Raw genomic sequence first — 20,219 nt, forward strand, 5'->3', positions numbered from 1 at the left:
CACAATAATGAAAAAAAAGTGAGTTGAGAAAGACAGAGGAAGAGAGAGTGAAAGAGAGAAAAAAAAAGACATTACCCGCAACTTATACCAATAAGATTGTTTGTTGGGTCAATGTTGATTTGTATATCGACTGTTTCAACGATACATGATATCTTAACTGTCATTTTGATCAGTTGAATATCCATGGCATTCTATATCTGTCCTCACTGATGCATACCCGTTAATATGGAACCAAAAACTGGTATGTAGACTTCTTGTAAAAGCGTAAATGTTATTGGTGAGCTTAGTTATCCTTGGGTAATCAGATTCTTCATTAAACACCCTCGTTTATTTTCAAAAGAAAACAAGTGAAGAGAATATAACCATTGGCAGTCCAGAAAAACTCAGTTTCCTAATTCAAACAATTGACTCATTTAGACCCGTTTACTCCACCAATACCAGAAAACAAATATTATTTCTTTGAAAGGATATCAGTACTCATCAAATTGCCGACATAATCTTGTAGATATTGGTTTTCGTTCTCAAGTTTATGACATGAACGCTTGATCTCATGAGTCTTGCCCACCATCGCGTTCAATTTGTTCCCGAGTTCCACCACTTGTTGAAAGATTTCTTTCTCCTCAGAAGTAAGCTTCTTTGCCTCCAGCATGCCGGCCTCTTTATACGGAATCCTAACGTAGATATCACTCGATAAAGAAGTCTGACTCCAGTGCCACCCACCAGTAAACACAGACAGGAGGAATGAGATTTCTGCGACAACAAAAGATACCGCTTCTACACGTGATAGTCACTTGGGTCATGGGAGAAACCCGGAAAAAATGTCAATGATGATGTGACTAGGCAGTAATCTCTAACATTAACCCACATTATGAGTCGCCACCGGTCTAATCATCTAATACCTTAGAATATGTCACTCGCTAGACCCCTTAGAGCTATAATATTGGGTGCCCCGGGCTCCGGAAAAGGTACTGTGCTATCAAAATTGGCCAAACACTATGAAAACAAATTAACAACCGTTTCTTCCGGTGATTTACTCCGAGAACGAATCAACAAGGACCCAAACTCAGAACTTGCAGCTATTGTATCTAAAGGTCGTTTGGTATCAAACGAACTCATAATTAATACAATTTTTGATAGACTTGATCACTTGAAATTATTTAATGACCACCTGTCCTGGATTTTGGATGGATTCCCAAGAAATACTATTCAGGCTAAAGAATTAGATGAAAGATTACTTTACCAAAACCTTCCATTGAATATGGTTATTGAATTGGACGTTCCTTTTGAAGTCATTTTAAACAGAATTGAAAGAAGATTTATTCATCAACCATCAGGGAGAATCTACAATTTGGAATACAATCCACCAAAGGTTCCAGGAAAAGACGATATCACTGGAGAGCCTTTAACTAAGAGACCTGACGATAATGTTGAAGTCTTCAGTCAAAGATTAGATTTATATAGTGAGCTACTTGTTAACCTAAGGAGCTACTACCAAACAAAGGGTTTATTGCACACTATTGAGGGAGAAACATCAGATATTATTTTCCCAAAATTGTTGAAACTAATCGAAGAAAAATATAACACTATCTCAGTAGAGTAGTTTTTCTTCAACATCATGCCTAGCTCTTACACATATCATGCTTAGCTCTTATATATATATATCACTTCAGAGAGAATTAATATTCAATTTGTGTTGCTTTTGGATGTATGAATTTTGCTTTTTTTTCGTATGTTTAATATATTATGTATTCTCGAACTTCAATAGGCGAGTGTGGCTCTTCACCACCAAACCAGGATACAGGTTTATCTCTTATTGATATATATCCTGGCGAAATAGTTTACTGACCTCTTTGAACTTAATAATGATGAGCCTGAAACTGTAAAATCTTGTCAGAGTTCACCGGAGCGGAAGTATGACCATCCGTAGGTGCCGCATTGGAAGTGACGGATAAGTTATAGTTAGAGTTATCTTGGGACATTATGAAGTAATAATAATTAGCTGCTACAAGTTAAATTGGGGACTGGATGGTTTGTGTGTCGTTTATTCCAGCTTGGGATTAAATGATATCAGAGTTTATGATAAGACAAGTTCAGTCGAAATCAGATCCTCTCAATCGCAGCTCCCCTGCTACCAGTGGTAGGATATTATGCTTCTATATATAATTATTTAAATCTCTGAAGATCAATCTTCTCCAGTATCAGAATACCTCTGATTGGCTGATTAGCCGTACTTATCAATTCTCAGACTCGGGTCTCCGAGTGTAACTACCATTCTCATGTAGTGTAGTTAGTAATGTGATTTCACTGGAACTGACAGCTGCTGGTTATGTACCCTGTTCAATATAATACGGGTAATGTTAATAAAAAAATAATCAAACGCGCAGACAGACCTCAAGAGATGATAATTCCATCAATACATATCCTTGGTCCTTCTTAACTAAATTAGCTGTTAGGAAAAGAAATGAGCGGTAAACCCAACAATGACCTCGATCGTTTCAAATACGATGAGATGTCCAATAAGGTCCTCAAGGCGGACCGTAGATTTGTTTCTAAAAGAAATGACCAAGACAGTATTAAATCTCAACCAAAGTCGTTAAAAGGGCAAATATCTAAGAAGGAAATGGGTTCTAGGATTCGTGAACAGAAAGCCTACGAGAATTTAGAAGATGGTGATGCTAATAGCGAGAAACAAAAGCTCAAGAAACAATATGAGAAAGAAGAAAAACGATTCGAGGAAAAAAAGAAGAAATCACAAACCCATGGTTTACTTGGATCTGGCACTTCCTTATTGGATTCTAATATTGAAGGATTGCTCTATTACCCGAAAAATGAAGATACAAAAAAGACATATGAATCAATACTGCAGTGGGTGTATAATGAATTTTCTCAAGAAGCAACACATGAAGTCATTAGATCGGCAGTTGATGCGCTTCTTTCAATATTAAAAGATGAGTCTATTGCAAATAAGAAGAAAGAATGCGAGAAAATATTGAATGTGTGTCTATCAGATAATAATTTTAACCAGTTACTGGAATTATGTGAACAAATAACAGATTACCACCAACAGGGCGAGCAGGCGAGTCATGGGGACGACGGAGATGCCATGACAGTATTGTTTGAAGATGAAGAAAAGGAAGAAGAAGAGGAGGATGGGGAGGAAGAAGATGTGCATCAGGACGGCATAGTAGAAGATAAAGAAGTGCTCACGGAGGAACAAGACAAAGCCATGAATATTGATGGACTTCATGATGAGACTGAGGTTTTGAAATTTCAAGATTTTACGAAAAGGAAGCTTATGGTGGAAAGTATCGATCCACAGTGGATTAAAACCAGTCTTAGAGATGTCTTGCATAGTTTAGAATCAAATAGGATGGATGATTTGTCACTGAAGATTTTCAAGATATTGTCAGACTATAAATCAATTAGTGATGCGAACTTGAGAGCAGAATTATCAGAACTATTAAAGGACAATACTGAAAACAAAGACCTTGCTAATTTTATCAGCTTATTATGCGATAATCGATATAAAATTGTTTTCAGGCTACAGTTATTGGAATTTGAAGAAGACGAAATGGGAAAATTGAAAGTAATACAAGAGATGAATGATTTGGAACTATACTCTTTGATGGAAGAATTCGAGGAATTCGAAAATAGCTTGTCAAAGAAACATACAAAAAAGCGAAAATTGAATAGCGGAGAAGCTACTAAGCAATCTAATAGTGAATCTGCTCAATCAAAGGCTATTGAAGAGCCTATCATTACAAAAAGACAACCGAAGTACGTTCAGTTAGAATCACTAAAGTTTGATCAGGGCTCTCATTTGATGACTCAATCAAAAATTAATTTACCTAAAGGATCTTTGAAGAAAGTTAAGAAATCTTATGAAGAAATCCATGTTCCAGCACCAGCGAAACCAGATATGTCTCACTTGAAGTTGGTTCCTATTAAAGATCTCCCAGAATGGGCTCAAGTGGTTTTCCCGGAATCAGAAACCAACACATTGAACCCAATTCAATCATCAGTCTATTCAACAGCTTTTGGTTCAGATAATAATATTCTTTTATGTGCCCCTACCGGTGCTGGTAAAACAAATGTGGCAATGTTGACAATGCTTCGTGCTATTCACAACTTTCGCAATCCAGAATCAGGAAAAATCAATTCAAATAATTTCAAGATTGTTTACATCGCTCCATTGAAAGCCTTGGTACAGGAACAGGTTAGAGAATTTTCCAGAAGATTGAAACTGTTAGGATTGACAGTTGGAGAATTAACCGGTGACTCCTCAATGACGAAACAACAAATCAAAGAAACTCAAGTGATTGTCACCACTCCTGAAAAATGGGATGTTATCACCCGAAAAAACAATGATACAAGCTATACTAATCTTGTGACATTAATCATTATTGATGAAATTCATTTATTGCATGATGAAAGAGGTCCAGTCTTGGAGAGTATTGTTGCAAGAACTTTAAGGCAAGCGGAAGATTTGGATACACGTATTAGATTAGTTGGCTTGTCTGCCACCTTACCAAACTATAAGGACGTTGCTGAGTTTTTACAAGTGGATTTTGATAGTGGATTGTATTATTTCAATGCTAGCTATAGACCTTGTCCTTTGGCTCAACAATTTATTGGGATTACAGAACAAAAAGCCATTAAAAAAATTAATGCGATTAATGAAGCCTGTTATGATAAGGTTCTTGAAAATGCTGGTAAGTTTCAAGTAATTATTTTTGTTCACTCAAGAAAGGATACTGTGAAGACCGCCACTTATTTGAGAGACAAACTACTTGAATCAGAAAACTTGAATCGTCTTTTGAAAACTGATATGGGCTCACAGGAAATTTTAAAACAAGAATCTGAGGTTGTGAAGGATCCAGGGTTGAAAGATTTGATCCCAACAGGGTTTGCTGTCCACCATGCGGGCTTATCCAAAGAAGATCGTTCAGTTGCTGAAGATTTATTTGCTGAAGGGTATGTTCAAGTTCTTGTTTCTACCGCGACCTTAGCTTGGGGTGTCAATTTGCCAGCCCACACAGTCATTATTAAGGGTACTCAGGTATATTCACCAGAAAAGGGTGCTTGGACGGAACTTTCCCCTCAGGACATTCTACAAATGTTAGGTAGAGCTGGTAGACCAAGATATGATAAAAACGGTGAAGGTATTATTATTACATCGCATAGCGAAATGCAATATTATTTGGCAATCTTGAATCAACAATTGCCAATCGAATCTCAGCTTGTGAGTAAACTCGTGGACAACTTAAATGCAGAAATAGTTGGAGGCACAATTAAATCTTTGAAAGAAGGTGTCGAATGGTTAGGTTACTCTTATCTTTATTATAGAATGTTACACTCTCCAAGTGTATATCATGTGGGGGCTGATTATGCTGACGATGTGGAATTGGTTAACAAACGAACAGATTTAGTCCATTCTGCATTAATGGATTTAACTACAAATAATCTTGTTGTATATAATCAATTGAGCGGTGAGGTATCTCTGACAGAACTTGGAAAAATTGCTTCCTATTATTATATCAACAATGAATCTATGAACGTTTATATTGATAATTTGAAGCCGTTTTTATCTCCTGTTGATTTGCTTCGGGTCTTTGCTTTATCAGGTGAGTTCAAATACATTCCTTCTCGCCAGGAGGAAAAATTCGAAATTAAGACTCTCATTGGTAAAGTTCCAATTCCCGTTAAGGAATTAGAAGATGATCCATTGGCTAAGGTGAACGTTTTGTTACAGGCTTATATTTCAAGACTAAAATTAAATGGATTTGCTTTGATGTCTGATATGATCTATATCACACAATCTGCCAACAGAATCTTTAGAGCAATTTACGAAATTTGTTTGAGAAAGAATTGGGCTCAACTAGCTAAGACTACTTTGGATTTGTGCAAAATGATTGAACGTAGGATTTGGTTATCCAATTCTCCTTTTCGCCAATTCACTGATTGCCCATCTGAGATAATTAGAAAAACAGAAGCTTCTAGAGTTCCATGGTCGTACTACTTATCACTCGAAACTCCTCAAGAGATAGGCCAAGCTATTGGGACAGAAAAATTTAGCAGAAAAGCATTTGAAATGATACAACAATTTCCAAAGGTTAGAATTCCCGAAATTGAAGTTTTGCCAATCACTACCAGTCTATTAAAGTTTGAATTGACAATTATGCCAGAATGGGAATGGAATTATGAAATTCATGGTGCCAGTGAGAGGTTTTTATTGCTAGTGGAAGATGTGAATGGTGAAAAGATTTTGTATAATGATATTTTTTTAGTCAGACAGGAATTTGTCAATGAACAACATTTTGTTGAGTTCACCATCAACTTGCCGGTTAGTGATTCCAACAAACAGCAGATTATTCCACCAAACTATTTTATCACTTTGATTTCGGAAAGATGGTTGAATTGTGAATACAGAACCCCAGTTACATTCTTTAATATCAAATTACCAAAGAAGTTTTCTACCCCAACAGAGGTTGTGGATATGCCATTAGTTCCTTCCAGTCAATTAAAGATGAAGGAATTTGAAAAATATTTCACAAAGGTTAGGAATTTCAAGAATTTCAATAGGTTGCAATCTCAAGTTTTTGATGCTGTGTACAATTCGAATGATAATATTTTCTGTGGTATTTCTAAAGGCTCAGGTAAAACTCTTATCGCAGAATTGGCAATCTTCAATTATTGGAAATCACAAAAGCCTGGAAGGGTGATTTACATTAACCCGAATGAAGAACAAGTTGATAGTTTGTATAGGTTATGGACCAAGTATTTTTCTGGGATTGCTGGTGGTAAACAAATAGCAAAATTGAGCTCCAGTGGTGAATTAGCTATCAATTCAAAGAAAGTTGCTGACAACCATTTGATTTTGTCCACTCCAGAAAACTTCAACCTTTTGATTAAAAGATGGACCAAACAACGGAAAATTATCAGTAAGATTGATTTATTGATTCTCGATGATGTACATACTGTCGGACAAGGTGTCATCGGTGCTGCTTATGAAGCCATTGTCTCCACCACCAGGTTTGTGATGAACCAATTAGAAAAAGAAGACGATTTCAGAGTGGTTGCTTTAGGCTCTTCCATTGCTAATGGTAGAGATTTTTCTGAATGGTTAGGTGTATCGAAGGGCAAGATTTTTAATTTTGCTGCCACTGAAAGAAGTCAACCTATTGAAATTCATTTAAGATCCTTGAATATCAACCATTATCCATCGTTCGTCACATCGTTATTGAAGTCAAGCTACAAATACGTCAAACAATATGTGGAGAGTAGTGGTGGAAAAACATTAGTATTTTCATCTACTAGAAAGCAAGCCATTGATATTGCAACTAACTTCATCAAATTTGCAAAACATGATAACTATTCTTTTGCAGGCGCTCAAATGGCTACAAAACATGAAAAGTTGATTGATCAAATTTCAGACACTGTATTAAAGAGTTTATTGCGCAATGGTTTTGGTATTTATTACAAGAATATGGCTGAAGCTGACAGATTAATTACTGATCGTTTGTTCAATGCTCATATTATCAAAGTTATCTTTGCTAGTAGAGAAGCTTGTTATTTCACTCCTCAGGCTAATCTTGTGATGGTTTTGGGAACACAATATTTTGAAGGATCAGAGCACAGATATGTTGATTATACTGCAAGTGAGTTGTTAGAAATGATTGGTAACGCAGTGCGAAACTCTGCCGTGAACGAATATTATGATGAGGCCTTGGGAAAAGCAGTTATATTTACAACCACTGGTAAAAGAGAATATTATAAGAGATTCTTGAATTTTGCGATTCCAGTGGAAAGCAATTTCAATTATTTCATCAATGATTCTTTTATCGATGAAATTGCTAGCGGTGTCATTTCTACTAAGCAAGATTGTATGGATTGGTTAACCTACAGCTTCTTTTACAGAAGGCTACAATTGAATCCTAGTTATTACGGAGTCAAGGATACCACCCCTCTTGGCTTATCTGAATATTTGTCTGAAATGATTGAAGATTCGTTGAAAGAACTAGAAGATGCTAAAATGATCGAGATTGAAGAAGAAGAAAATGAGGAAGCAGAAGAAGAAGAAGCAGAAGAAGAAGAGAAGATCAGCCCTTTGAATGGTGCTTTGATTGCTTCTCACCATGGTGTCTCATTTACTACCGTTCAAACATTTAATGTTAACTTATTGGCCAAATCGAACTTAAAATTCCAAATGAGGTATTTACTTGAGATCTTGTCACTTGCGTCAGAATTCGGGTCTCTAGTGACAATCCGGAAAAACGAGTCGTCGATCTTGAACAGGCTATACAACAGAATTCCTTTGAAGTCATCTTCATTTACAAAATCACCTACGAGTTTTGAAAGCTCCATTAGTTTGAAGATTTTTATTTTGATCCAAGCTCATTTCTTGAGATTCAGTTTATCACCTGAACTCCAATCTGACATGAAAATTATTTTGTCAGTTGTTCTTAAGCTTTTGAACTGCATGATTGATTTGTTGTCAAGTGATGGTAATTTAATTGTATTACGCTTGATGACGTTATCACAGCTAATCAGTCAAGCAGTTTGGGAAAAGGATGAATCAATTTCTTTGAAGCAAATACCTTTTATAAATGAGAAAATATTGAAGAGATGTGATGAGATGAAAATTAGAAATGTCAATGAATTTATTGAGATCGATGATGACAATGAAAAGTTGAAGCTTTTGGGTAAAGATATTGCTGATGATGAGTTCAAATTAAATAAAGTGATTAATTTCTTGAACAATTATCCAATTATAAATAATGTGACTTACAGGATCAATGATGAAGAAAATTTGAATACTAGTGATGATATTGCTATTTCAGTGACAATACAGAAAGACGAGGGCGTTGAAGATGACGAGGAATTGATCATCAATTCTGAGTTTTATCCCTTCGAGAAATTTGAGAATTGGTGGATTGTGATTGGTGATATAAACACCAGGACTTTATATGCTATTAGAAAAGTGGTTCTTAAAAAAGAAGAACAGACTTTTAAGTTATCATTCAATGTGAACGAAGCAGGTAAACATGATTTGAATATTTGGCTTGTTTGTGATTCCTATTATGAAACTGAGGAAGTGAGTTTTTCTATAAGTGTTGCTCAAGCAGAAGATAATAGTGAAGAAGAAGAGGAGGAATGATGTTCTCCACATATGATTTATTTTTTATTTGTCTTATTATTTCAACTTTATTCTATATATATATATATATATATTTCAGATTACTTTACTAGTGTACTATAAATATAGAGTGTAATGTTACCTTTTGATTTACTGCCATATTGTAGTCATGGCATTGATGTATCCACTGTAAACAACCCATCTTGTTGGTATACATACGCGGCTACGGAGGAAAAATCGTAGAAGGTCCCAAAACACCTTGGTTCGGTATCTTAAAGAATACTACATCGAGTGAGTGTCCCGCGTACCTATCCATTGCCACAACAAATTCGAAATTATCACAATGAGTGAAGAATCCCAAAAGAAATTGCCTCCAACAATTCCAAAAAGACCTTCGTCTTCGAGGCTTACTAAAAGTGCTTCAAATATTTCTGACACCTCATCAAACCTGAGGGATATAGTATCGGATAAGGATCAAACTGGGGAGGACTCGGAAGGTACAACCACAGAAGAACCTGAGATCTCAGAAAATACGGCAGTAACTGAAACTTCTGATGAAGTAGTTAAGAATGTTATGGAAGAGGAAACTGGTTCTCAAGATGATGTTGTGTCAGAATCTAAATTGGGTTCCCAGATTGAACCATCGCAAGCATTGGAAAGTGATAAAAAGGAGGAAATTTTACCACAAATTACTGAAAAAAGACATCCCCCAGTAGTACCAAAGCGAATTTCTAGAACCAGTACCTTGGAATTCATGGACAGTGAACCAACAAATGAAGAAGAGTGTGAGCTGTCTGTGATCAAAGATAATGAGCAGGTTGTGCCACCTATTGCTCCTAAAAAAATTTCCAGGACTAACAGTATGGCTAGTTCCGGTGTTTCGGATCTGTTGAGCCAAGAAGAGTCTGGATCAATTGAGGAATCTGTAATTGAAGAGAAAAAGGAGGATGTGTCGGCGTCAATGGCCAAAAGGCCATCTATTCCAAGGAGACCAGCAAGACCAGCTTCCAATACCAACACTCCTCCGCCTATCAAAAAGAAACCTCCTGTGGTTCCAAAGAAGCCTTCATCGAAGATACTTGCGTTCCAGAACATGTTGGCCCAACAGCAGCAGGAGCAAAGTAATAGTAACCCATCCAGATTCGTGCCTGAAGTAATCCGCCGCAAGTCGAGCGGAATTTCTTCGGAAGAAGATAGTGAATCGGAAAAGAAAAGGTCTAATATATCCAAAAACTTGAACGGGATATTCGGGACAGCGTTGCCTGGTATGGCCCCTCCTGGTATGGGTTTCTTTCCAGAAAAAATCCCAAAAGCCCTGTCCTCATCTTCCTCATTAGTGGAAGATAATTCAGTTAGTCAAACACCAGAAAATGCAGACGATACTGCCAAAGAAACCGAGCCAAAAAAGCTTAGTGATATCAGAAGGGGGCGGGTTAAGGCATCAGGGAGAAGAAGATTGCCTACTGCTGCTGTGAAAAAAGTGGAAACTAAGTCTCAAGATAATAACAAATTCTCAGTTCATGTTGCAGACCTTTGGGAAGTTGTATTAACCGAACCTATTTCTAATACAGGAAATAGTGATGATGACTCAAGTGGGTCACCAGTTGAAGAAGCGCGAAAAATTGAGGACGAAAAGATGATTGAGAAGGACGAAAAGGAGGAAGAACCTGTGGAAAAAAAAGATGCGTTAGATATTCTGGTGGAGGAATCAGAGGAACCTATTGATGAAACTGATATTGCGGAATCTGCAAAAACTCAGGAGAATCAAGATTCAATACCAGAATCTGAAACAGGCACAAAAGTGCCAATAGAAGAATCAGTAAGTGATATAAAAGATTCAAGTGACTAATGGTTGCTACAAACAAAACAGTAAAAGATTATCGGAATGAGCTTTAGAGATTAGAATAAGTTTTATATATATATAATGGTGAGAATAAAAAAAGAAAGAAAGAAAAAAAAAAAAAAAAAGAAACCCAAGTTAATTATTAGTGTTTTATTTGTTTTTTTTTGACTCATCTTCTTTGAGGAGGACATTGTAGTCTCTGAAATGGTTGTTACGCCAAATACTTCCCAACAAAAACAATAGCATCATCACTAACAGAAGTGAGCTCTTCTCATTAGGAGGATATGTACACCAGCATAATTCATGCAATAAATGAAATACCGGAATGAAGTAATAATTCCAGCCAGCGAGCGCATATAAAAATGGCAACTGGAAGTAATACCACGATAAGAACTGGTAATGTAATGATCTTGAACAAATCACGCCAATTAAATTCGAGATTGACAAGACATAAAAAATGTATGCCGAAGAGACACTAGTGTTGTTCAAATTGTTGTTCAAATGTGCTTTGAAAGGATTTACGAGAGATTTGACAATAACAGTCAATGGGTTGAAATTGGTACACCACCTGCTAACCACGAACCCAGCCAAGAGTACCCCATTGATGCAAAGCAAGAGCTTATGGAAACTATCATTTTGGAAAACATCCTCTGGTAAAAACCTCCAGTTGATGGTCCATTCATAAAAGAACTTTCTATTGAAATTGAAAGCGTTGGATAAGTAAGCGTTTCTAATTTCCATCGCCTCAAGGCCATATAAATCAAATGGTTGTAAGAAGTCCCAGGCAACGCACACTTGGACCGCTAAAATGGTGATTATATGGACAACGATTGTAACTAGGCGACCACCATGGAATAAGTAAAGAATGTAAAAAAGGCCAGGTGCAAATAAAAGGGCATTCATCTTGATGGAAAGGGCATACGAATAAACTGCTGAAGTGAAAAATAACAACCAAGCTCTGGCCTGTCCATCAGGTATTTTTGTAGTAACCTGTAACAAAAGAATGACAAGCCCCATGAAAAATGTGACGAAGCAATCATTAAAAAGTCTCAATACATATATGGAGTGCATTCTTTTGCTCAATAATAATATACTAAATATCCAAGGTTTCTTAAGCAAGAATTTTTCGCCAGTTCTGTTGGAAAATTGGTAGACAAAGATGTAAAGGACAAACGTTACTGTTAACAAGAATCGAAAGACTTGTTGAATCATAACTAATCCATCGGTCTTATAAATACTGTCCAATAGCGAATATATTTGGATGAAACCGGCTGGATACACAATCGGACCAGAATCACCATAAATGTTATTATAATTCAATTCCCCGTTTTTCACTAATTGAACCTGTTGTCTATACGTGGTGAAATCAATTTCTGTGTAATCAACATTGTGAATGATCACCTTGTTTAACATAGATTCGGCAAGACATGTTAACACATAGTACAAGAGTATTGCATTTGGATCATTCAACATGTATTTAATTCCGTCCAATACATCGAGAAGTAGGTTCTTGAAAGTGAACTCTGGAAGTGGTGGCTTTTCTTCACTTTTTTCACCATCGTAAGATATCAGCTGTTCCGGCGCTGACATACTTTATTATGATTATTATGAAGAATAATTTTCATGTGTTAGCATAGAGACAAGAGAACGGCTCAGAAATAATTCTCGTGAGAAAAACACTCTGGTAGGAAGCATTGGTCATCACTATATTGCATTGGTATGCATATATAAGCTCTACAAATTGTAAGATTGTAGTTACAAAACAGATGGCCATAACATAAATATTGATCTATGACGCATTGCTCTTTTGACTTGTATTTGCCAACATATTGCATATTTTCTCATATAATATGTGTCTCAATTTTTTTGATTTCAACCCTTCATTTTTCAAATTGATACTTGATTCTATCACTTGAGATTTTGTGCTATATTTGGATGGTACTGGTTTAATTATGTCCCTGTGATTCTTGGCATAGCAGCTTTCTATTGAATTCAGAAAATTGTGTTGCTGGGGAAGAATAGCATCAACTTGTATACTTTGAAGTTTATTCAAATTCCATTGTTCAACTTTTTCTTTCAATTTTTTATTGCAAGCCCTAATATTTTTCCATTGGGTCATTATTGATAGAAATGCACTGATGCAAATTTCTTCGGAGTCAATCTCATTGAAGTTAAAAATTATCTGGTAATTGTATGAATTAATATTTGACTTCTTTGAATTCTTTTCATCACCCATGTTGATTGCCAATGCTATTCTCTTATGGACCGGTTGGGAAAATAATGAATCGGTGACAGAAGAATCTATTCTTTCCAAATATTTTGAATCATATAACCATCGATATCCAAATGAATTATCGGTTTTATCATCTTTATGGATCCCGAAACTATTGGATTTTAGATTGCCACTATGATATTTAATAATCTTCAATTTATAAGGGTCATTTGGAATGGCAAAGCTTGTCTTTTTTGATTGAAATAAATTATGACCAGCTTTCTCTGCGAGTATTATAGTCCAAATTACCTTTTGGGTTGCAGCTTCTTTGACAAACCAAAAATTTTTCAAAGGTTTAGTGCTTTCAATCAAGAATAATGGAGCTCCTTTATCATCATAAATGTGGAATTTCGGGTTTACGCCATCAAGCTGCTGCTGAACAACATCATTTCTTATTGAAATACTGGCTAGATGAGACGTATCATATTCCAATGAGAGAATGGGGTAAGATTCGATACATTTATCTTCATATTGCTTCTTGTGATATGAGGCCAAAGTTGCAAAACTAAATGAAGAAATAAGAAATGCCACGCCAATTGGCAAGAGTTCTGTCATTTATCATGTATATCTATATATTATTTTTTAGTTATGGTATTTTTTTTGTTATATTTATTTTGGTGAAACTTCAATACAATCGATAGCTACAAGAGTAAGAAAGAAGGGAAGCGATATCTAGAATTTATGGGTCAGGTGTGGACTGCAAAAAATCAAATTACATTCTTTGTGGGTGTTTGTGTAACTAACGAAGTGTTTATAGTTTTTCCGAGCACATGAAAGGACATGGAATAAAGTGGAGGAAGGATAAAGCTTGAATATCAGTCAAGGTGGGGAGGCGATGGAGTATATACCGAAGCATATATAGCACCACTATATACAATGCGCTTTCTATTTCTTTCCTTGTTTTGTTGCTTTTCTACTCGCATTTTCTATTTCTGATGGTCACTGTATTTGAAATCAAACCATTATTCCACCTTCTTTTCCATGTGGATTTTGACACAAAACAGTTTTGTTTTTGTGGATTTTGACACAAAACAGTTTTGTGTCAAAATCCACAAAAAGCCCTAAACACCCCCATCATATAACAACAACACCCCGCGTGACACACACACAAAAGAAGAAAAAAATTAAAAAAATTAAAAAAAAAAAAATTTTACGCGTCATCTTAGAGACTAGACTCCCTGCGCCCGTCTAATTAAGTCCTTTTTTTTTTTCTGCTGGCTCTTTCCTGCTGACTCCTTGACTATCACTGAAGATAAAGAGATATAATTGTTACAAATAGAATACTTTATAGGTGTCATCTCATAATAAAAAAGAAAAGCAAAATGTTATTGACCGTCAACCATTCGAAAGGTGACCTCAATGACTTAGAAGCCGAGCTATTGCAAAAAATAGAAATTAGCAAAATATCCAGACAACTCAAATCCAAATTGTCAGCAATCACCAATAAAAAACACATTGATCATGATAAAGGTTTCTCCCCTTCTGTTTCTAAAACCTCTACCAGACATTCAATGAAAAGATATACCAGCGACTTTGCTCAAATTCACTCATCAGTAATGAAACCTTCCATTAGAAGAAATGGCAGCAAAAGTTTCAAGCACTTGCCTTCGCCATCTTCTCCTTTATATACCAGTCATACTCCATCATCATCACCATCATCATCCGGACAAATGTTTAGTAGCCCAACTACTGGTCAAATTAGAACAACTCCATTAAGAAATAGAAAGTTTTATAAGTATGAATCTTTGAATGAAATAATGCAGGCCAGTGAGAATCCTGACAAAAAGAATAGACAGCAAAATGAGCAACGCTCCACCCAAAATCAAATGCCCTCAATCTTAACTACACCAAAATCAAAAGTTATTAGAACTACTAGAAATTTTAGTGGTGGTAACGAAGATGAAGGTGCTAATTTATTGATGTTCTTGGCCACTTCCCCTTCACCTTTCAACTCCAAAACTAGCGGTGGTAATCAATTCATGTCATCGCCAGTGAGAGCCTCTAAATCATATGATGAATTTGGCAGTGCTTCTACAGCCGCTCCAAGCAGTCCGCATTTTGCATACAAACTGTTTAGCTCACCTTTCCCTAGCGAAAATCCGTCAAGTAAATATCATGTTCCTGTCACCCCAAAAGTCATGAAATCTACCAACAATAATAGTTGGGGCTCCACGATCATTAGAACTCCAAATTTCAACATGAGTGATTATGTTAACTTCATGAGCCCATCTCCTTGTGGCAAAAAGAATGGAGCTGCTATCAACCGTTTCAACAATTTGAAAAGTCCTGAGTTAGATGCCAGTTTCACCAGCATTGAAAAGCTCTCCGGTAACAGCTATATTACCTCCAATATTTCAAAAGATGATGAAACTGAAGATGATTCTGAGGCTGAAGTAATTGAACAAACCATCAATCCCTTGCAAGGTCAGCATAATGATGACGGCCAAGAAACCGAGGACGAGCAAGCTGAGAACTAAAGAGAAAATGGATAAAGAAAAAAATAAAGCACCTTGATGGTGTACTTTCAACTTCATACTTAACCTTTAATTCTTTGGTCTTTCATCTACGCAACTATCATTTTTATTTTTATTACTATTGTTATTTCAGTTTCTTTATTTCTTGTTATTGTCTTCAAAATATTTTTTCTCTTTTTTTCACTTTAAAAATTTCTCTTGTATACTTTTTTTTTTCTTTGGAAGGGTCTTAATGGGTAATTTGTATGGATGGTGGATGGATAAAGGGTATCCGTGAATTATTATTACTATTATTTTTATTATTATTACTACTATACTATTAATTCTATACTATTACTACTGCTATTATAACTACTATAATTGTTCTCTACGCAATGCAGTATTTTGTGGTCGTAAATTATTGTTCTAACAACTCAAACTAACTGGAAATCCCTCCTCTTTTCTTTTTCTTTTTTTCTTAAATTCAGACGCCTATTATTCAGAAAGTCACAGTAGCAGAAAAATTTGAGAAATAGATCCATATTTTCAAATTATTTTCAAATAAGGAAGTACTATTACTCTACATCTATTCTTTTCATACTACATATATACTCATTAGCTGAATGTTACACCTTTCTAGTTTTAAAGGAACAATGCAATTATTAAGGTTTTGTTTTTGTGGGTGATATGGATGACATGATACATGCTTTCAAGAATTCACACCTAAAAATATATGGTCTAAGTAATATTGTTCATTAGATTTAAATAAATAACCATTCTAAATTTTATTTTATATTTCAACAGAAGTTGTTTCTTTGCACCTCGAAAACCTCTTAAGTCTTTACCAATGCTAACTGTACCTCTTGTTTGCTATGCAACTTCAATATCTTTTGCCACCGAATCATAATATGCCATATGAAATCCTTGATATGAGGCGCACATATTACATTAATATTGTTTGTTGTCTTTCATCAATAGTAGGGATCATACTCAGATTGTAGTGATCTACAGTTTCCCAATCTATGTTTATGATTTAACTAATCATAGGTTTTTCTCAACAAAATGGAACATGAATGAAGCATATTTGAATTTATTTACAAGTAATAGACGTTATCTTAATTAAAAATGAAGAAAAAATTTATGGAAGATAAAGCACTTCATTACTACATCAATGTCTTCTGTGGCATATTTCCCATTTGGGTTTTCTATGAATATGATGATATCATTCCCTTTCACACTTTATTCAAATTCAACGTGAAAAGCAAAGCTTTTTCAATCACATGGACGCTCAAATAACAGCATTTCATTCACTCACTTCTAATGTATATGGTTCAGTTTCTTTGTATTCATATCTAAACTTGGTAAATATAGAAATAAAGCGCATCACAGAAGTACTACATTCATAGCAAATAAATCCGATAATATACAAAAAGGGCAGTTGAAATGGAAGACAATAAAGGTGATATTTAATATTTTATCAGGAGAAATTAGAGCCACCAATTATAATTTCAATCAAAAAAATTTAAGCCATATATCTGCAGTACATTACATTTCGATTTACAGCTAGAATTTACAGCTAGAATTTACAGCTAGAATTTACAGCTAGAATTTACTGGATTATAGAAATTTTGTACAGCAACTTGTTGAAAGTTGACGCGTCTTGCGCTCAGAATAAAGAGTTGATATAGAGTTGAGTGCTAACTAGAGAGTTGAATATTGAAAGTAAAGTTATCAAATTGAAGAAGAAGGAAGTTGAACATAATTGCCAACTACAGTTATAAATACTCTATTGACTTTTTTAAGGTAAAATGACGCAGCAGCACTTTCAGACTTCATCCAGGTAGTCATCTAGGACCTTATTAGTGGATTAATACGGTTAGTGGCCAGATATATATACTATCTCCAGTTTAATTAGATATTTATTAGGGCAGCGCCGAAAAATCATTTATTTGATGACAAAAGACAATATTTCAAAAACTTGAGACGCGTCGCTTCTCCTGACGCGTCTCTGCATTCTTGATTGATCCAAAAAAAAACAACCAAAAATGGCAGACAAATGAATAGTTTGTACTTCGAACTCCTTGAAGGAAATTACTTACACCGGAAAATTTTTGTATCAAAAAACCCATTAGAACTAATATACATTAATGTAAAGTCATACAAGAATACCTTAACATCGGGACGAAATAAAACTACAGAAGACTAAACAGACATAAACAACAGCAATATAAAAGCGACAACCATAAAAATACCCATGTAAATCACATTTAAGCAGAAGAGTACTTGGTGACAGCACGAGTACCTTCAGAAACAGCATGCTTGGCCAATTCACCTGGCAAGATCAATCTAACAGCAGTTTGGATTTCTCTAGCAGAGATGGTAGACTTCTTGTTGTAAGCAGCCAATTTTGAAGCTTCAGTGGCAATTCTTTCAAAGATATCACTGACAAAAGAGTTCATGATGGAGATGGCCTTCTTGGAGATACCAGTGTCTGGGTGAGTTTGTTTCAAAACCTTGTAAATGTAAGTGTTGTAAGTTTCCTTTCTGGTCTTACTTCTCTTCTTACCGTCACCACCGGTAGAGGCAGCGGTCTTCTTAGCAGCAGGCTTCTTGGAAGCTGGGGCCTTGGAGGCAGGTTTCTTTTCAGCTTTTGGGGCCATTTTTTCGAATGTTTATTTATATATGTGTGGTGTGAACGTATTGAGAATACTCAAATATAAAAAAGAAAAAGAGGAAGAAAAAGATCAAGAACAATTAAAAAAAATTATCGAGTTGGTTGTGATATGAGGGAGGGGAGGGACCATTTAAATGCGATTTTTGTGGTGACTTTTTCTTCTGATGCACTATTTCCCGATCGGGAAGGCGACCGACATGAGCACCAAAAATCGCAGCGACCGTCGCAAAACGCGTTGTTGCGGTGCTGGGAGGAAAAACTGAGCATCCCGCACCGTGCCAGAACGTACCCCGACCAGGGGGGGAGGTGCGAGCACGCAGTAACAACAACGCTGATTGGCTGGACCCCAGGACTCAGCACTCAACTAAATTGCTCAGCTCACCCTATTTAATCCCTCTGGTCCCCTCCTGTTGTTTTTTTTGCTCGCTTTTTTAAAGAATAAAAAATATTCGTTCAACTTCGTTAAAACACTTGTTGTTTATTAATAATACTCAATCTCTAATAATTAAAATAATATAAAATGTCTGGTGGTAAAGGTGGTAAAGCCGGTTCTTCTAAAGCCTCTCAAACTAGATCAGCTAAGGCTGGTTTGACTTTCCCAGTCGGTAGAGTCCACAGATTGTTGAGAAAAGGTAACTACGCCCAAAGAGTTGGTTCTGGTGCTCCAGTTTACTTGACTGCTGTTCTCGAATATTTGGCTGCCGAAATCTTGGAATTGGCTGGTAACGCTGCTAGAGATAACAAGAAGACCAGAATTATCCCAAGACACTTGCAATTGGCCATCAGAAACGATGAAGAATTGAACAAGTTGTTGGGACATGTCACCATTGCCGAAGGTGGTGTTTTGCCAAACATTCACGGCTCCTTGTTGCCAAAGAAATCCGGTAAACCAAAGGCTTCTCAAGAATTATAAGTTTGATATCTTTTCTATTTTAAACATTTATTTTCTAGGGGTTTTTGTTTTGCTTTTCAATTTTGGGTAATTTCTAAGGTTTCTCTTCTATGTATATTAGTCTAGTATTTTAATGATCTTTTTTGTATGATAATGATTTCTTTAATGTAGATATGGACTGTTGAATGCATTAATGGACCTAGCTCATCTCTCGTTTTTCTGATTGAAAGTTAGAGAACATCGCAAGTCGGATGTTTGGATCTCGGAAAAAAGGGGTGCTACATGAGGGAAGTGCTTCCATACGATTGATATTGATAGGCTGTGTTATTAAAACAGCTTCGCAAGTTAGATATATACACTTCAGCTATTTACATAGCATTGCTTTCAGTTCAAGCGATATAATATCACAACGCAACATGTTGAAAAGCAAATATGCACGAGTTTACACGCTGACGGCCTATTATATATACACTCAGTAAAATATTTCAAAAAACAAAAACAAAAAAAAACAAAACCAATTGAGATGAAAATCGAGAGTGAAGACCAAGGAATGGAACCCTCCATATAGTTGTAGTAATTTTGAAAGTCTGCAAATAATGGATAGCACAACAGTTGAATATTCTAATGTATATGTGCCCAAATAGGCAGTCCCCTTCCTTACCTATCAAGTTCCATCCTCAACATAATGCTATTTTTGAGATATTCATTACTATCTTGTTACTGTTGGTAAGCGTCTCAGGACAAGTAGATAATAAAATTATTCTCTTATTTTACTGTATTTTATTTCGCTGTGTTGGTTCGGTTCATATATGAGGAACTTTTTACAAAGAATGTATAATATAGGATAACACATATTTGATGCGGTTTGGATAAAAAAAACATATAGACTGTTCCAAAACATTCAACTAATATCCCAAAATGAAACATAATATCAGTAATGGAAGTGGGG

At 35.7% G+C, this 20,219-nt stretch overlaps 9 protein-coding genes across 9 annotated transcripts; 5 read left to right on the plus strand and 4 right to left on the minus strand. All coding sequences in view use genetic code 12, as the record gives it.

Moving 5' to 3' along the window:
* Positions 1-451: 451 nt before the first annotated feature.
* SLO1 (Slo1p) lies at positions 452-649 on the minus strand (the record flags this gene model as incomplete). The annotated part of the gene is made up of 1 exon (XM_064999455.1): positions 452-649. One exon carries the CDS (start codon positions 647-649, stop codon positions 452-454), a length of 198 nt encoding a protein of 65 aa, XP_064855527.1.
* A 258-nt stretch (positions 650-907) lies between these two features.
* ADK2 (adenylate kinase ADK2) lies at positions 908-1,600 on the plus strand (the record flags this gene model as incomplete). Its single annotated transcript, XM_064999456.1, has 1 exon — positions 908-1,600. One exon carries the CDS (start codon positions 908-910, stop codon positions 1,598-1,600), a length of 693 nt encoding a protein of 230 aa, XP_064855528.1.
* Positions 1,601-2,461: 861 nt separating this feature from the next.
* BRR2 (ATP-dependent RNA helicase BRR2) lies at positions 2,462-9,157 on the plus strand (the record flags this gene model as incomplete). Its single annotated transcript, XM_064999457.1, has 1 exon — positions 2,462-9,157. The coding sequence occupies one exon, from the start codon at positions 2,462-2,464 to the stop codon at positions 9,155-9,157; it is 6,696 nt and encodes a 2,231-aa protein (XP_064855529.1).
* A 322-nt stretch (positions 9,158-9,479) lies between these two features.
* Positions 9,480-10,985, plus strand: DASC09_058740 (uncharacterized protein; the record flags this gene model as incomplete). Its single annotated transcript, XM_064999458.1, has 1 exon — positions 9,480-10,985. The coding sequence occupies one exon, from the start codon at positions 9,480-9,482 to the stop codon at positions 10,983-10,985; it is 1,506 nt and encodes a 501-aa protein (XP_064855530.1).
* A 144-nt stretch (positions 10,986-11,129) lies between these two features.
* ALG3 (dolichyl-P-Man:Man(5)GlcNAc(2)-PP-dolichol alpha-1,3-mannosyltransferase) lies at positions 11,130-12,569 on the minus strand (the record flags this gene model as incomplete). Its single annotated transcript, XM_064999459.1, has 1 exon — positions 11,130-12,569. The coding sequence occupies one exon, from the start codon at positions 12,567-12,569 to the stop codon at positions 11,130-11,132; it is 1,440 nt and encodes a 479-aa protein (XP_064855531.1).
* A 199-nt stretch (positions 12,570-12,768) lies between these two features.
* On the minus strand, positions 12,769-13,806 carry DASC09_058760 (uncharacterized protein; the record flags this gene model as incomplete). Its single annotated transcript, XM_064999460.1, has 1 exon — positions 12,769-13,806. The coding sequence occupies one exon, from the start codon at positions 13,804-13,806 to the stop codon at positions 12,769-12,771; it is 1,038 nt and encodes a 345-aa protein (XP_064855532.1).
* Positions 13,807-14,573: 767 nt separating this feature from the next.
* Positions 14,574-15,728, plus strand: STB1 (Stb1p; the record flags this gene model as incomplete). Its single annotated transcript, XM_064999461.1, has 1 exon — positions 14,574-15,728. One exon carries the CDS (start codon positions 14,574-14,576, stop codon positions 15,726-15,728), a length of 1,155 nt encoding a protein of 384 aa, XP_064855533.1.
* Positions 15,729-17,971: 2,243 nt separating this feature from the next.
* DASC09_058780 (histone H2B family protein) lies at positions 17,972-18,364 on the minus strand (the record flags this gene model as incomplete). The annotated part of the gene is made up of 1 exon (XM_064999462.1): positions 17,972-18,364. The coding sequence occupies one exon, from the start codon at positions 18,362-18,364 to the stop codon at positions 17,972-17,974; it is 393 nt and encodes a 130-aa protein (XP_064855534.1).
* A 534-nt stretch (positions 18,365-18,898) lies between these two features.
* On the plus strand, positions 18,899-19,291 carry DASC09_058790 (histone H2A; the record flags this gene model as incomplete). The annotated part of the gene is made up of 1 exon (XM_064999463.1): positions 18,899-19,291. The coding sequence occupies one exon, from the start codon at positions 18,899-18,901 to the stop codon at positions 19,289-19,291; it is 393 nt and encodes a 130-aa protein (XP_064855535.1).
* Between the last annotated feature and the right edge of the window lie 928 nt (positions 19,292-20,219).

This window comes from Saccharomycopsis crataegensis (genome assembly GCF_037102585.1).
Source record: "Saccharomycopsis crataegensis DNA, jcf7180000000098, whole genome shotgun sequence".
In the NCBI taxonomy this organism is placed as follows: Eukaryota; Fungi; Ascomycota; class Saccharomycetes; order Ascoideales; family Saccharomycopsidaceae; genus Saccharomycopsis; species Saccharomycopsis crataegensis.